Raw genomic sequence first — 18366 nt, forward strand, 5'->3', positions numbered from 1 at the left:
TAAAGCCCTGCTGAAGATGTAAAGCTCATAAGCCAGTTACTGGTGCTAACTAAGTCTTGGTGGGATACTGAAACACCGGCACACCTGGCAGACGGGTCAATGCAAAGGGCACAGACATACAGAAGTTCACATCACAGAGACCAAGGTGCATGGACTGAAGAGAAACTGAGGTAGAACAACTTACAAAGAGATCTGGATGGGATCCTTTGCAGCCTACTCTCAGAAAAAAATGTACAAAGACCCATAAAAGTCCTTCAAGGAGACAACTGCATGGCAAACTAAATCCACAGCCAACTTTGCCAGCACCATGCTGGGAAAGGGGTTCCATGCATCCCCTAATGATCAGTCATACAAACCATGGAGCCCAGAGCTCTCTGCACTGATGCAGAGACAGAAGTCCTCTGTTAAGCAAGCCCATAATTTCCTGCTTCCTTGTCAATTTCTCCTCTGAATACCAACCTCTCCTTTCTTCTCCTGCCCATATTTCCTCTACTTTTCAGGTGTCTGCTCTGATCTACCTGCTCCTTCTACAGTTCATTTATTATCTGTCTCTTCCTCCTCTTCCCCCCCTGTTTTTTCCCTTACCCCCAGATCTTCTTGTTGGGCTGCCAAGTCCCTGGTTCAGTCATGTAACTCAGCTGATTTACTTTCCTTAAAGCAGTGTCTGCTCTCATGTAAATCACCCTCCAAACCCAGCCTGTGAAACGGGCTTGTTCACTAAACTCTATGAATAGGAAAGTAGGCACAGCTGGCCTATTCATAATCAACATAAAAAATAGATTAGCACTTTACAGATTAAACATTATCGTTTCAACAGTTAACATAAATCAACTACACTTACAGGCCTAGCATTGCTGCTGCCACTGTAGGGTGACAAGCACTGCAGAAGGAAGGGCTACCAATCCAGGGTGCAGTTTGTCTTCCACCTTGAATGCAAGTTCTCCTCTGGCACGCCCAGGGTGTATTGCTAGAGGTTGTTATAAGGAGAATAGTGGGCTAAGGAAACAAAGGTAGGGAGGTAATTTTGATTAATTCACATGCATTTCCAAGCAGTCCAGCAAATCCACTATTTTAGAGCCAGAATCCAATTGCCCTACTTCCCTCTCTGGGGCTGATGCAACTCAAAAACAGAGCAACAGAGTCAGCCTCTGGAATAGAAGCAGGACAAGGAGTCTCTAAATACTAACTGATACCTAGCTCTGTTTCCTATAGTTCAAAACATTTGGGTTTCTGTGGATGAAGTAAAGCAGTTTGGTGGATTCTATCTATTGTAACCATCTCAAAAAACAGCTCATCACAACCTGAGGATTCACCTCACCAAAGAAGGGCCAAGTACTGAGATTCACTCAAGATATGTGCTGTGGATAGCAAAGCCAGGAGAGAATAGCCCAAAGCCTGCTGCTCAGGCTGCACCTCCTCCTTCATCAGGTTCAGGAAACTAAGTCACTGGAAATGCTCAGCCCAACACACTGTCATCAGTGTGTTATGGTTGTGTAGTCAATAGAGTGACAAGGCCAACAGAACCAATACAGTCCACACCTTTCCATTTCTTCCTGCTCACTCACTGAGAACCACCCAGTGGTCTCAAATGTTTAGCTTGGAGCACCCAACCTGTAATTCCTGAGCTGGTCCTAATGATTGCAAGGGACTGGCAAAGTCCTTGGCCAGGATATGCCACTAAGAACCAGCCTCACAGATCTTTCAAACAAAAAGAAAAAAAGGAGAAAAAAAAAAGAAAAGAAAAAGAGGAAGAGATTAGAGGTTTTTTTTTGGCAGCCAGGGCAAACACATTAGCAGTGTGCAAAGGGCAAGGCAGCAAAAGTTACACGGAGAGACTTTTTTAGTATAACCCCTCTTAACAAGCCCTGGTAATTTTAATTGCTCTAGCCTCCTCCTAGCCTTTCTTGATAAATGGGAATAGCAGTTAATAGACCTGAACCAATCAGCTACATCCAATACAGTACTTGGCAAAATTAGCTTTGTTCTCCATGCACAACTGATACTACCTTAGTTCCATTCATTATCCAAAATGAGCCAAGTAATGTATATTTTCTACTAATAATTTGAAACTTGGAAGGGTTGGTGCTGAATAGCCTCTTCCAAGAACTTGCTAATTTGAGATGGAGTGGTTATGTGAGCTTTTTAAAGGAGAAATTCGTGGGTTTACTTCAGCTGAGCTCTCCTGGCACAAGCAATTGGTCATGTGAGCTTACTTCTTCAGCTGTCGCAGACAGCTTCACAGGTTTGGCTCTGAACCATGCAACCTGTAAAACCAAATACTACAAAGCTTACAGAAAATAAGTGCAAAATGTGTTTAACGTTCACAAACATAACTTGATTTCCAAAGGCAACATGAGAAAACTTCCTCTTTCTCTGGCTGGTCTGCCTACTAGGAACAGACACACTTAGGTCACTAATGGTGTAAAGAACTTTGAGATCACTTAGATCCCAATTTTTGCTTCAATCCTCAAAACATAAAAGCATGTTGAATGTGAGGCTTCCCATAAGGGGAATTTCCAATGCTCCTAGCCGTTTTTTCACAGGGAAGAAAACTTTTAGGCAGAGTTGAAGTTCTTTCTATGGCTCGGCATCCTTCTATAGAATCAAGAGCTGCCTCTCAGACAGGTCCCAAAATTGCCATAAAACAGAGTTTATTAGATCACTGTACATTTCAAATATTCATAAAAATGCTATGTGTCTGTTCTCTGTGTTACAAAAATGCAGATATGTCAAGATTGGGCCCTACATCTCCTTATTTCATCTTATGTTATTTGCTTCATCTACAAACAACCTATTGGCAAAAGTTCCCTGACTCACTGCGTAGTTTTCATGTTCTCAAGAGCCAAGAAACTGTGCAGACATGAAGTTCTGAAAGAAATCAGACAATACCCAGGTAGAATCAAGGATACGATATTAAAAGATCAGTGGGTAGGCAGATGACAGGATTCCTTGCTCCCTCAGAGAAAAATCAGGCATAGTAAACCCAGCCTGTGTTTAGATCAGAGCATCAAGAATATTTCAGAGTGTATCAGCAGCTGGCTTTGAAACAGGAGCCAGTCCCTCCACATGGCAGCTCAGTGTTTCTGCTCCTGCTCAGGTCCTGGGGATGGCTGAGCAAATGAGATACACATTTGAAACAAGAAAGTGTCCATATGCAAGAAAAAGGAGAACTATTAACCCCAGTGACAGATTGCAAGTTCCAGTAATTGTTTGGAACTGGAAGGGTTACCCTGTGCTGAGAGGTGGTTCCTGAAAATGGCTAAAGCACTGTTGTGCAGCACATCCACCACCTCCGCAGGACATGGACACTGAACACAGCCCAACACAGCTGTCGTGTGCATTGCCAGCCAAGATGTATTTGCATCAGAGCAACACTTCAGGTGTCATCAAAACTCTGAGAAAACTGTACTGAAGAGAGCTTACCATCTGCACACAAGACACTGAGCCAACAAATTCCATGCATGTATGTCATCCACTAGCCCTCAGGCACCTAAAGAATTTGTAAACTAAAGAAAAAAATGTCACTAAACATGCAGATCAGAACTACTCTGTATGAGAACCAGGCCATTCCCCATTGTATTTTCTGACCTCAAATTTTTCACTTCCTTGCAGAAAGCCCTCCAAACAATCCTTCAGAAAATCCACTGTCCAGTCTCCTGTATTGTAAATCTTACTAACCTGAAAACTGCCCAAGGAGATTATCCTCTAATCTATACGCAAAACTTCCCTTTCTTTGGCAACAGGGCTTAGAGCACCCAGGAGAGGCTGCCATGAGCAGGACTCAGCCATCCTCTTCCAGGAGCTCTGAGCAGAGAGAAAAGACATGGGAGGAGGGAGTACACTCTTCCAAAGCTCCTCTGGCAATAAGGACATCAAGTTGTCCTTGGCATGACAGCAACAGTCAGTAACACTGGAGTTTGCACACAGAACGAGCAGGGACACAAGAACAAAGCAAGGTTCAGCACCTGAACCACATAAAGCTCCCTGCTGGTTTTGCCCATGTGCCCTTGGAGCGGAGGTCCTGCTGCCCACACAGGGGCTCAGTATAGAGGCAGTCACAGTGAGATCCGCCAGTGACTGGGGCCTCTTACCACAGGCAGGATAGGGAGTGCACAGCAGAGGCTGCAGCAGCAGTGGGAGCTGCACAGGCAGCCACTCCTGCCTTTCAGTTGAGTAATGCGGGACCATTTGTTCTGGGTGACATTAATGCTATTCGCCATCCATCTCAGACTCTTTAAATTACCTTTTTATGGCCAAAATCCTTTTCATAATTGATAAAAATCTCTTTTTTATATCCCGAGTTATTGAAAGAAATGTGAAGTTTTTTTATTCCTTATTATAGTTTTAATACAAATGTGTTTTTTATTGACGGCTGCTTGGAAGCCCTGATAGGCCTACTGAGAGAGGCTCGCAGTGGTGGGAGAAGGGCCATATCCTTCCATTCCACTTCCCAGCCCCTCACACTGTCAGAGTAATGGCCACCACAGCCCAGCTTCCACTCTGGCAGGTAATGGAGGGTGGGTAACATCATGCAGAATGAGGAGATTTCCTGTGACCGACAACACCCATAGCAAGTAAAAGTGGCTCTTGCTGACCTTAATCCAGTTTCCCCAAGTCGGTTAGTGGTGTACACAGGGGCCAACTCCACTCCAGCATGGTGTTGCTGGAGCTGGGTGCTTTAGGACAGAACTGGGCTCACAAGCTCCAGGAGACACCTTGGTGTTTTAGCAGAGCCATTCAGCATCAGTCCCACAGGCCCACACAACCACGAGAGCAACCAGGCACTGGACCATACATCTGCCTTTGGGTGGAGCATTTGAGCACAAGGCTGTGCAACACTGGAGAAAGCTGGCATCCTGCATGTGTTCTGGCATCCTGGATGGGTTAGACAACAGCATCAGCCTGGAAAGAGGCGCTCTGAGGCCATGACAAAATCTGCAGCATCATGATCTGAAGACCTTGTGACCTAGCACAGTAAATGAATCTTCTCTAGGGTACCACATGGAGCCAGCTACAGAAAGTGGCTCATATTCCCTTGGGAATAACTTGGATGCTGTAGGACATGAAGTGTAATACCCAACAGCTATTGAGGCCTAGCTGCTCTCCCACAGGGCTGAGCGCTGCTTCAATAGTACTGCAAATGAGAAACATGCATATTTCTCTCACCAGAGCTTAAAATAGTAATCAACAATTCCAGAATGTAGGTACAGTCCATCATTCTCCCTGTCACTGGCACATCAAAGGCTGCCATAATATACCAAGAATGCATACAGAAATAGGAGTAAAAGGAGTCTCTTCTATTCCCTCCATCTTTTCTCATACTTCAGCAAGGGAAGTCTCTTGCTGTGGGAAATTAGCACCTTGATGTGGTCTCATTCTAAATCTTTCCCATGGCAGGCTCACATGAACATGTGATTTTTGTCCCTCCCTGTCAAATGGCCATGTGGCACTGCAGCAGATCATTGGAGTAACCATGCTCCCAGGTATATATGGGTACATCTCAACAGCATATGAATAATACTCATGCAGTCAACCAAGAAAACATTTTGAGAACTTTGGGAGCCATTTAAAGTAGAGGGACAAAGACCGGTCTACTCCTTAGCCATGGTTTTGCTGCATAGCCAATGATTTCTCAAAGAGTATCTGTTTCTTACCGGCACGACACTGGTGCTGTGCCAGGTACAACAGTAGGAATCCAAGGCTGGATCCTACAAACATCACCGTGAAAAGGCATCCTGCTTCACAAATCACAACACAGGAGGTTCTTCTACCACATGTGCTTTGTTTATAAATCACAGTCAAACCACTGACATATCCTGCCCTCCTCAGTCAGTGAGCAGGAGGTTTCTTACAAATTGCAAAATAGTCCTTGAACAACAGGTAAAGGCTGCAATTAACTGCGAATGAAAAGGATGGTCTCCTTGGAGGTGCTGGGTAATCAAGCAATTAGAAACTACTTCCCATTACCTGCATTCCCACAAAGCAGAGCTGGACTGATATCCTTTCAAATGACTGTCTTTCTATCTATTTATGATGAAATCTTTATATGATTTGGCTTCAGCAAAGACAAGCCTTGACCTTTGGGCTCTCCCTAGCCCTTTCCTCCAGCTTTGAACAAAGCAAGCATTGTAAGCAACACTTTGGATCACTGGTGTGTTCTCTCTATGGAGCTTTTTTTGTCTCAGCCTTCCTGGAGCACAGCAAACTCCCCAGCAATGGTATAAGTATGTAGGCAGGATTTCTTGGGATCCTTCATTTGACAGCATCTGAGACTGCTCAGCTTCAGCAATTTCCACTCTTTGCAACAGCCTCAACAACTGTTAGCAAGAGGCCAGAGATCTAAGGAGAAGTCAACGGGCAAGAAGGAAAGAGAGACTCTCACTCTCATGGCAGGTGAGACTGGCCCTGTGCCCTCCACCAGCCCCTCACCCCCTATGCAATTACACAGCCTGGACACAGAGCACCTGGGCAACTGCGTCACACAAGCATCCTACCAACATGGGAAAGACCCTACCTGGGACCACACTGGCTTCATTGGAGGGATGATAACTGTATCCTTACCCTAATCCCCAACTGTGCAACCTCAACCCAGACATAGGAGCAATGACTAGAGAACCTGCTTGACTGGAACCTGCCAGAAAGGAGAAGGACAAGAACTGGGATATTTCTGAAAGGACAGTTTGAGAGACGGGGAAGGAGGGAACATCTCCCACCAAGGAAAATTACCTCCAACATGAGCTAAAGCCTGGGTAGAGTATGGAGTAGACAAACATACCGAGTGGGAGAATAAGTAGTGTCATGGTTTTGCTGGTTCATAGAAAGTAAGTAGGAATTTTTCCCTTCCCCCTGCCCACTGCGTGCAGAGCTGTTAAGTGGACACTTAAGGGCACAAAAGAAGTTGGCTTCTGGTTCATTGCTCAGATTCTCATCTTGTGGGAAACGGGGCGGGGGGGGGGGGGGAACTCTTCTTTACTTTTTTTCTCTTGTCTCCTGGGAAACAGGGGGGATGAGTTTTTGGGGCTTGCTGCTGAGGCTGGAACAAGGTCGGAGGGGAGGCTTGGTGTGGTTCTATTGTTCTCAGCCTGCTTGCCAGCTGCGGATCCTGCTTGGATTTTCATCAGAGAGGAGCTGTTTTCTGGAAGTTTTTCCCCTTCCCCACTCCCGTTTGTTTCTTTCCTGGCAGTGGTCCTTGTGCACATCAGAGGGAGAGAGAGGACTGTGCCGCACGATTCAACCAGCCAATCAGAGTGAGTGGTGTTTTTTTTCATTGGGGAGGACTTTTTTGTTGTTGTTGTTTCTCTCCCTCCTCTCTCTCTCCCCTTTCCCAGTGTGTGGGGAAGGGGAGGGAAACCCAATTTTTTGGTTTCTTCAACACACCCCGGAGGGTGTTACCTCACGTGGCAACGACCTGTGATTCCACAGCACCCCCTGCTGGCCAGCATGAAGAACTGCAGGCTCTGCGTCTCCGTGATCCAACAGTGCCACCTGGTGACTGCCACAGGATACTACAAGCTCTGCATCTCTGGTGATCCAACGGTGCCCCCTGCTGACTGTGGTTAGAATTGCACCAAAGGGCTACAGACTGAACTGTTTAATTTTATTTCTTTGCTTGTTTATTGGTTTGTTTTGAAGGGGATTATTTGTGGGTATACGAGTATTGTTTGGTTGTTTTACTTGTTTACTTTTGTTGTTTCTGCCAATACACACATACCTTTTAATAACGGGCTGTTATTTTTCCTTAATTGCATAATTTTTTTCCTTCAATCAGAGCCTCTTAATTTCGGATTTATAATTGCTTAGAGGAAGGAGTTTGGGTCTTTTCTCATACCTCATCCTCAGCAAAACACCTGTGTCTCATTTAAACTGGGACAGTAGTCGTAGGGGAAAGGTCACTTAAGTTGATTAAAAATGTGTAAGGATGGGCTGGAAGCTGATGAGCAATGGGCTGTGAAAAGTGACAACATCTTGCTATATACAGGAGAGGTAATACAGTGCTGCTGACTGGGTAGAGTATGCTATGGCCCACTGGGATGTGCAATACAACAGCAAACCAGGAGGTATTTTGGGACTAGAAAGAGGTAAAAGAGTGTGTTGGTATAGACAGGAGTATACAGTGAAGCAAGAAGATATCACAGTATCTAAACTCATTATCATTGCACAGCTGCAGAGAAGTGAGACTCGTATTAAGGACTGCACTGGACAGTAGTGGAGCCAGACAACAGAAAGGCACTAAGGATATTTGGAAGACCAGGATTGTAAAAGCTGCCAAGTCCTTCTGCAACGACTCCATCCTATGAGGAGGAAAGGTCTGGAACAGCCTTGAGCAGAGCGAAGCAGATGTACTTTTGAAAGGGGAGAGTTTCACAGTAGTCTGATCAGTCTTAGCAATGAGCAATTAGTTCCTCTGAGCACTTTGTCCGTGGAAATCACATGCAGAAAGATCTATAGGAAGCCTTTTTTACAGATACAGAAGGGCTGTCAGGTAGCCTGGTCAAAGTCAAAGATGCCCTGGCTTCTACATCTCTGCTCTGGGACCAAATTTGCACCACTTCCCCAGTATCCCTATATGGCAACTACAGGCGCTGAAAAAATGAGGCTGCACTCACAGAATTCGGTTTTTGGGATTCTCCGCAGAGCTCTCTCTGCATTCCCCTTTTATTAACCTCTTCAGGTAAACAGCACCTGGTGTTGCCATTCAGTTAATTAGAATTCCCAAAACTTTGGTGACACAATGTTTTGATTTCACACATTCACACACTACCATTCTGTGATTGTTTTCAATTATGGCATGAACCATGCATGCTATCATGCAGACCTTTAAGCAGTTTTCTGCTTTGGGACCACAGCACTCTCTTTATCAAAACAAGGTCAAGGCCAAAATACTCCTTTTTGATTCTAATTAACTGAATGCAGATGCATCGGACTCAACTTATTCCCACATCCCTATATCCCACAGCCACAAGACAGTCCCTTCCAACAGACCTGCCAGAGAGAGAAAATGCCCCTGATCCCAGTGCTGGCAAAATATTCCTTCCATCTTTTCTAGTTTCTAAGCACAACGATTTTGTGCTTTAAAGGTACAATCACTCTGAGAGATTTATCTTCCAGAGCCCCTCATCACTCTTTCTCTCTAAATGTCTGGTGTACACACTTCACCAGAAGTTGCCTGGCTCTGCTCTGCATACACTTTGTTGAGTTAGAGTGCTTAGCTGAACCAGCTCTCTCCCTATGTCATTTATAGTTCTGCAGAGAAAGAACATATTCGTTTTGCTTTCATTTTCCACGCTTGACACCTTTTCACTTTCAGAACCTTGTTCAAGCAAGGAAGATAAAAATAGAGGCAGGAGAGACTCTTTCATTCATATCTTATCACCCATTCTTACGCACACAGCTTTTCCCAATTGCTCCAAGGTATACATCCAGAACGAGCCCAACCTGTGGTATCCCCACTGTCTCCTCAAAAGATTCTTACTCTGTGATCTTACTAGTGATTGTTTCCAGGAGTCACTGCAAAGATTTCTTTGTGCAGCCTCTCCCACTGCTACTACTGTGTTACTTTGCAAATCGCACCCCCCCCACACCTCAACCTCTCACAAACAATACTCAAGAGAATGATCACCTCCCACCATCACTTAGCCCAACCACTGTGGCTGAGATCAGAAAGACAGCATCTGTTCACTACTGATTATTTTTATCTCAATGATCCCTGATAGGTACACAAATTGCTCCTAGACTTAAAACAGGGTTTGACAGAACAACCCACTAGTCAGCATATATAATGCTCCTCCTTCTGTGTCAGATCAGCACACATGCCATTTGTCTTTAAATCAGTCAGCTCATGCAGCAGAACTACACGCTGCAGCTCCCAGTCCAGGTCTATGATGCTGGCCTAGAATGGGAGATCCCTCATCAGCAAGGTATCACACAAGTCTGGGTGGGGACAACAGAACCATGTTGAACTGCTGTAAATCTCCCTCACAAATGCTGTCTTTGCCCAAACATCAGTCCTATTTGCACAGTCATTTACGCCAGTTTTCCCACAATCATCTGTCAAACATCCAAGCCTGTGTTAAGACTCTCGGGAGTAGGTCACATCAGAAGGCAGACTATTTCTAACTGATGAAGCTACAATGCTTCTATATATGATATTGACTTTTTTTGATCTTCATGCCCTTTTGCAAACTCTTGTCTACTTTGTCAGCTTGTCACATTCCTCCCTAGGTATCTCTGTATTTCCACTTGCTCTTTCTTCCATTTTTTCTGCACTGATCCAAACTGTATGTAATTACTTCTTGCCTACACTTAAGATTCATCTGAGGAGCCCTGCTCTTGGGCCTGATGGGGGAACTGCGACTCTTACCACTGAATTCAAGAGCAGGAGGTCTAGGCCTAGGCATCCTGGGAAGGTTCCCTCACTTTCATTTTCTCTTCTATTTAAATTCATCTGCAATTTTCGCATGTTTGATGCTGGCTCCAAGGAGGAAAATTTCAGGATCCCTCTTTGCACTCTGCCCTGACACTCCACCTTGCCCCTCTACCACCTATATTTCAGTTAAGTATATCATATTTAGAATGTACTGAGGATCTAACTACACTGGAATTAAATTTGTTCCTGAAGTAACTCTACTAAATCCTCTGGGCTCCAGCAAAGACAACTTTGGTGCATTAGTTTCCCCAAATCCTTTCAGTTTTTAAATACCTTGCTTTGGTACTTTGTAACTATTAACACTGGCATTTACATCAGCTTTTAATAGCACCCGGTTTTACGAGCTCCTTTATTTTTATACATGTTATTCCATTCATTTATCTCTTCTATCATTGCTCTTTCTCTCGTTACAATTTCCCCTCTATCACTTTCTTCCCATTTCTACCTTTTTTTTTCTCCCTGTTTCTTTAAAATTAAATATTGCCCAGCACTGCTCATGTGGGTGAAGTGAATGCTATGAGGTAAAGCTGCTGTGAAGACTGTATTCGAGCTGCTTCACTGGGAATCAATGAGGCACAGAGCATTCATCTAGCTCCCAAAAAGCACAAAAAAATCAGGGAGTATCAGTGGCAGCTGAACACACCACTTGAGAAAAAGTGCACCTCTGAGCACCTACTTTAGCCTTTAAGAGATGCCACACAGACTGTGCCAGAGGTGGCTCCTGTGGTAATATAATGTGGGCTAACCTTGGGATGGCTTTCCACAGCTCCTGCGGAGGGGAGATTGCCAGATGGAGGCTCATGGAGGCAGGGGCCTGCAGGGGTCTGCAGGGAGCAGCCAGCCTGCCCTGCTCCATCTATCCACTGAGCTATGAAACACAGCTGGTACCAGCCATGCTACAAGGATGCAGTACTGATAGAGGGAGCATCTTGCAGGTTGGGGGCTGACATTAACCCTGCCATTACACTGAAGGGAGATATTCATTGTCATTCCCAGCTAGACAATATCTAGACCCTTAAACCACACATAGGTAAATCCACCCCATCCAAATCTGCCCATAATATACCCTCTAGGCACAAATATTTCACTTACCTCTTTGTGTTTCCCCATACCTCCTTACCACACAGTCAGACAGGCCAGAACAACCAAAAACACCCCCAAAAATCCTCTATATGAGCAGTAACAGATGTACACACTGCTTCCCTTCTTCAACCTTCCATCTTCCTCCCCCTCACACACACCTTCTCTACCATTCCTTTTGCACATTATTGCCTCCTTACTCCTTCTTACCATGTCAATTGCAAGCCTCGAAATGCCTCTCCTCAACGTGGGCTGGAGTGTGAGGGAACCTCTTATTGTGAGGGACAAGATGCAAAATAGCAGAACATCCTCTCTAATTTATTGTGGTTACTTCTCTTATATCTAATGAACACAGGCACCTATCTACTGATCTCAGTGCTGTGGGCTGCTGAGGGTTAATGGTGGCACTGACTCCTGGGCTACTGCACTACCTGACTGCAGCACCAAAAGTGATTTATGCTATTATTTTCTTTGGGGGTTAATTAGGGGCTTGAGAAACTAAAGGGCTGTCAGTGCTAGCTGGAATTGGTCTAGTGCAGCCAGGGGAGAGCAGTCATCCCTCACAGAGCTCTGCCAATATATCTTTGTCCTGAACATCAATACCTTCAGCTTTCACCCCTCAGTGTGGCAGACAGCCCTCCACTCTGACCTCCAGCTACCCTGTTGTCTTGGGATATAGACTGTGCTGCTCTGCTGAGTCCTGCCACTTCCATCTGGTGGCTTTCACACCCTTACTCTGTTATCTTCTCCTTACCTAAGCTTGCCAATAATGCCCATTGATAGACAGGGAATTCTCCCATAGCCAAAGAAGATGCATCTCCCCTTGGTATCTCTTACAACTGAGAACTACCAGTTTTCCTTCCTCTAGTTGCCTACGGCTTGCTAAGACCAGAGAAGCCAACACAGGCTATGGCTGACCCTACCTCTTTGCCCAGATCTTCACGGATAACTTGCTCAATCTCCTGCCTGGTGCTCTGAGGGGCCTGGCTGTGCAGCACTTTGAGGGTGCGGGTGTACTCCTCAGGCAGCAGATAATCAAGTGCTCCCAGGTGCTGTCCCACCTTGATGAAGGTGCCTCGGTTGGAGCAGCACAACTCCCGGAGGCGCTCAGCAGAGCGCAGGTGCACCTGCAAAGAGACCAGAACATCAGCTAAGCCCTTTTGCTGTCTGTTACATGCACACGCCAACATATGTATATTTTATTTGTCCAGTATTTAAGCAGACCAAGGATTTCCTTTCTTCACTTTGGGTATCATCATCTAAAATGTTGAGTAAGTATTTGGGCATCATCGTCTAACGTGTCGGCTGGGCTGAACCAGACCAGGACAAGATGCTCCTGAGTATAAAGGGCTTCGACACTTGTTTGTACAGGCACCATGATCAGAGACAGCACATGAGTTTTTGGCTCATCCTTGCAGAGAATAAGACAGCTAGCCATAGAGCAGCATTGGTTTGTCGCTGTGATACGTCACTACGATGTACAATTTGGGAACCCCTTGTCAAAAGACAAAAGTCAGTACCACAACTATTATGCTAGACTCCTAGTGTGAGTGCAGAGAATTAAACTGAGAGGAAAACCACAGATACCATCCCAGAAAATTACAGGAACTTGGAAGAAGAGTTTTTTAAAAATCAAAATTACAGATGTCTATTTGGCAGTGAGGAAGGACAGTATGTGGGCAGTCCTTCATCTTCCTCACCTCACTCAGACACACACAAGGGGAGATTACATCATTCCAGTCCAGCCAGGTCTTGGTCTTACGGTTTACATTGCAAATAAAGTCTTTAGTGACAGTGGTTTGAGCAACTAGAAGACTTGCCAGCTGTGCTCACCATGGCCAAAATGCAACTACCAAATGACAAAATCCATCACCAACCACTTGCCTGGTCTGAATTTTAGCTCTTGGGGTTCATTTTGCTCCTCAAGAATAGACCAGCCACCACATCCTTCAGTGACAATGATTTATGCTGCCTTTATTACTCTCACTAGAAAAGCCTCCTGCCAAGGACACAGCTATATTAAATATTTAATGAACTTCAGATAAGTTTACTCTGATACATTAATAAAACCTAAGCAAATCAATAACAAAAAATAACTGTGCACCCATCTTCTGTTAACGCCTGACACCTATCTGCATGAAGGCTCCCAATTCCTCCAGCTTCTGTGTCAGAAGTCATTGAAAGTCAAATCCTGTGGTGAGGGGCTGCACCAAAAGCCTCAAAGTATGTGGCAGAAAGGAACACACAACAAACATTCAAGAACACCACACGCACCCCTCCCATTCAGTGGCTATTTTTGCCCTCTTGCAAAGCTGTGCCATGAGTGTCCTGCATTTGGGAACATGTCAGGGGACGGATTGGGTGCTGAGCTGCGAATGCACAAAACACAGGCCTAAGGGAGCATGAGGAGAAAGCCTAATGTGCAAGTCTCACACTCAGCATGAGACTTGACAGTCTGATGCATACACACACTTTCCTAGGTGGGGGCATACAGGCAAGTGTAACTCGTGAGCTTAGCCCAGCATACTGCTGGCTCAAAAACACTTGCAAAGACATAGGCAGCATATAACATCCATGAGCATGCCTGAAGTCTCCCACATTATTGTCCTGCATTTTACAACAGCCTCTCTGTAACAAGGCTCTGCACTGGCTCTTTCCCTACTCTCCTCTGTGTGTAGCGGAGGCAAAAGCAGGCCAAAAGGGAACAAGGAAAGGAAACTGTGAAAGAAGATGAGAAAACAAGTAAACCAGGGAGGAAGTAATGGGATGAAAGAGAAAGGCAGTGGGAGAGAGGGAGCCAGAGCAGCTGGGTAGTTTGTCAAAGCACCGTGAGTGCAGCTCATTACAGGGAAACAGTTTTTATGCAGCTCCAATGATCACTCTCTGGCCACTGCCTCCAGCTGTGGAGGAAACCCCCTGCCAGCAGTGAAGGGCAAGGGGAGCAGTGGGCAGCCTGTCCTCAAGGTGTTGGGCAGACACAGCCAAAGGCACCAGCGAGAAACAGGGACAAGGCTCCTTGCCGGTGTGTTCCAAAAACCCAGCACTGAGCTCGTAGCACTGAGCTCAGCACAGAGCCCTGTGACCTCCCACAGGCACAGCAGGAGCCCACCAAATGACTCCAGGCTGCAGCACGGCTCAGAGCAGAGCAGCAGCAACCCTGGGGCTGCAACACGGTGATGGGTGTCAGGCTGGGCAGCCAGCTCAGGGCAGAGGTGCTGACCCCAATGCACTACCCACCCCACATGGATCGCCAAGGGAGATGGAAAACTCATGCAGCTAATAATGCAACTGGTTGTAGGTATGCTTAGATAGAGAGTGTATCTTCATGTCGGTCGCTGATGAGAGGGAGGCAGAAATAGTCCCTCTTTCCTCTAGCATAAGCTGAGAGGAAATTTCGGCCTTCCCAAACTTATCCACAGTGTTGAGAGCATGGGTGGCCTTATGGACACAGCAGTCCTGGCCAGGAGAGACAAGAGGATCCTTACATAGGGCTTTAGGAACAAAACAGAACAAAACCCCCATGCACAGCATCCTCCACCATGCTCTCTCAACTGGCTTGGCTACGACTCCTAAGAGACAGCTGCCCTGGCTGGCTGGCTGGACCAGGGAATGCCAGCTCCTGCACCTGCCAGAGAGACAGAAGATGGCCAGGCAACTTGTCTCAGAAGAAGGAAATCTATCTACGTAGCCCTCCATTTTACAAAACTCCAATCGTCATTAGAGGCAGAAGTACAGTGAGCATGAAGCTGCACTGTGAATGCAGCTTCCAAGGTCTCTTTTCTTATCAACCAGGTCAGGGTTTTTAGCATGAAAGTATTCTTAATGCTATCTATTAATTTCTTGGATCTCACCAAGCTAGGTCACAGTCCAGATGCAACACTTGTTTCTCCGATGGATGACATTTCCCTCATCATAGGCAAAGTAAGAGTGTCACATTCTTACTACAGTGCCCAATACTGTTGCCCCAGATTTCTGTTCTACCCTGGAGAAACTACAAGTTAAATGGAATCCCAGAATGAATCAGAACTTTTCTTCAAAAAATCTCACAAGATACTGCTCTTTGTTGCACAAGCAATACTTCAAAGAGCCTTTTTATCAGCAAAAAGCGCTGGGACCAACAGATAGTTTTATACGGACCTGCTTGCATGCATCATGCCTAGGAGCGCACTGCAGAGAAAGTACGCATTTCATATACTGAGGAATATCAAGAATAAGATTCCCTCAGGAAGCCCTTCAGATCACAAATGTTGTCTGTGCATATGGCTCTTTCCTCAGTCCACATGGGCATCTCTTTCTGTCTTAAACCTCTTCCCCAAATTTCAGCAGGACAAATTCTACATTGGCCTGCAGCATGGCTATCAGACTCATGTAGTTTACCTAAGCCCCAGGTAGATTGGGATTGACTAATAACACTGTGAAAGTAACAACTGCCAGCTATGGGGAGGAGGCACCTCTAGCATAAAGCACGTGCTCAGCAAGCAGAGCTGCAAAGTGGTATTTTTTAATTTACCAAGGAATGTATAAGCAGATCTGGCTTCTCAAGTCATCTGGATGCTTTTCAAGGAGCCTATATTCACAGAGACATTGGCAAAGAACTGCTCTTCAGAACATCAGATGTGCAGCTATCATAAACTAGCAGATGCCAATCAGGTCTTAAAGTAAAAGAATTTATTTAGAAGAAAATAAATACCAGTTAAAATATATCAGTGAAAATTTCAGTATCTGGTGACAGACCTGGTGGCAAAAGGGCTCAGAAAAGCCACCAAAGACAGTAAAGTAAGTGGTGGAAGCCACTCCTCCCATGAAATCCTTCAGAAAAGTCATCCCAACTCTGAAGGGCATACTCTTAGCTGGCAAAACGTGAAATGAGGATTAGGAATGCAGAGAGAAAATTTGAAACGCAATTAGTCAAAGTCATAACAAACAAGTTACCAGAAGATCCTGGTGATGAGTGTTGTCTCCAGGAACACTGTAAACACAGACATCTCACAAAGGAGGTCATGCTGGATTTTGCCCAGAGGACAGGGTTTGAAAAGCTGCTCCTCCTCTCACCTCCGTATTGGAGAGCACTCTCATACAGGTGAGCAGGAACAGCTCCGTACCACGTGGTGCCCGCTCACATCCCACCTACTCCCAGCTTGAGCAAGGGAAAGCAGGTATTTCTCCTGCTGCAGGCAGTTTCCTGCATGGAGCAGGATGCCGAGAAGGAGCCTGCCCATCACTGCTTACAATTGTCCAAGACAGTATTTCAAGAAGGTGTCTCCAGAAAATACCTTGAAAACTTCAGTCATATAAAAATTGGAGATCAATGCAAAAATTAGCTGAAATATTAATAATTGGAATAAAAAGGAGACCTCATATTAAAACCATTAACTTCCAGAGGACTGAAAGAGAATAAGTGTTGCCCTGTTTTTAAGGAAAATCCAGACTAAACTGGGAAATTATAGTCCTGCAAGCTTTACTTCTGTATCAGCTAAATTAGTTGAGACAATAATTACAGAGAGTACTAAAAATCATCTAGCTAAATGTGATATGACTGAAAAAAAAGCCAACAGGGATTTTGAGGCAAAAGAAATCATTCTTCACCAGTCCATTAAAATACTATGAGGATGTTAATACAATGGTCAATAGCAAAGAGATATTTATTGGGACTTTCAAGTGGCTTTCAATAAATTTCCTCACAAAGTGAAAAGAAAACTCAGTAATTATTGGAGATGCAAAAACATTGCTTATTTTATCCCATTCCCAGCTCAAAAGCCCAGCACTATGGACAGCAGCAGGGGGAGACTTTCCAGTTAGGACAAGGCTGCAACATTTCGAGTTGGTTTCACCACAGCTTCATTTCAACCTGCGCTGAGCTTTTTCAGACCAGATGATACTGCAGAAGCCCTGTCTATCTTAGCATCTGCATCATTGTTATTTCCAGTAAGGATGAACTAGCACTGGCAACAGAGAAACATAATGACAAGGTAAACAGGTCCAGGTGGTGCCCAGAAGGCAAAAAGAGCTCTCTACTATAAATGGGTTGACCTGCATTACTGTCAAAAACAAACAGCAGAGTGTCCCATTTCACCTGTGCTTACACCAAGGTTTAATTTCCCTGCTACTGATCTGGTAAAGGAGAGAACAGTGCAGTGACAAAAACTCCATGTGATGCAACAGATCTTATTCATCACCATGGAAAAATAAGCCCTGCCAAGTCCCTACCAAAGAAAAGTGAACAATCAATATACCTGGAGATCACCCTCAGTGTAGATGGCTGCAAGGTTACACATTTTTACACCCCATTTTGCACAGTACAGCATTAACCAGTGGCACTCACTTTCACAGGATGGAGAAGCCAAAAGCTTAATGGAATTGAGAAAGTCTTTGGATATCAATGATAAAACAACCAAACCTGATTTTATATGGAACTTTTCATCTCTAAAAGTGCTTTTACAAAGCTCTTTACAAAACTCAGGATCCCTATTCCCCATTTTACAGACTCATAAGAACATTACAGATAATAAAAAGTCTAAAGGGCTTTAAACACTCTTGCTCAAGGCATCAAAACAGAAATTACCCTACTCTCTGGCCACAATGAGAGACAGAATGCAAACAGGGTGCATTATTAAAATCTTTAAAGAACCTATTTGGTGTATCCAGCTCCCAAATTACGGTTAAATCTTCTGCTGGGGTTAACCTGTTTCCAAGGATCTTCCATATTTACTAAATTACCTGCCATTGTAAGGACTTGAGATATTGGTGATTGACTCTTGTTTTCTTCCCACAGAATAGCAGAACTGCTGCTTATGGTCTTTCATATTAAGCCCTGGGGATTCAGAGAAGAACCCTGTGGCACACAGTGGGTGGGAGCATCC

General features: G+C 44.9%; 1 protein-coding gene across 4 annotated transcripts in view; it reads right to left on the minus strand.

The window, feature by feature from the left end:
- Positions 1-18366, minus strand: part of ADCK1 (aarF domain containing kinase 1) — an 80193-nt gene that overhangs the window by 37666 nt on the left and 24161 nt on the right. For 3 of the 4 annotated variants that reach the window (XM_050336537.1, XM_050336539.1, XM_050336536.1), the window contains exon 4: positions 12430-12633. The exons of the other annotated variant lie outside the window; for it this stretch is intronic. In XM_050336537.1, the coding sequence (XP_050192494.1) occupies positions 12430-12633 (204 nt within the window). The remainder of the gene's footprint in view (positions 1-12429; positions 12634-18366) is intronic. 4 annotated transcript variants of the gene reach the window in all.

This window comes from Myiozetetes cayanensis, unplaced genomic scaffold, assembly GCF_022539395.1.
Source record: "Myiozetetes cayanensis isolate MyiCay16 unplaced genomic scaffold, myiCay2020 scf6-25, whole genome shotgun sequence".
Classification (NCBI taxonomy): Eukaryota; Metazoa; Chordata; class Aves; order Passeriformes; family Tyrannidae; genus Myiozetetes; species Myiozetetes cayanensis.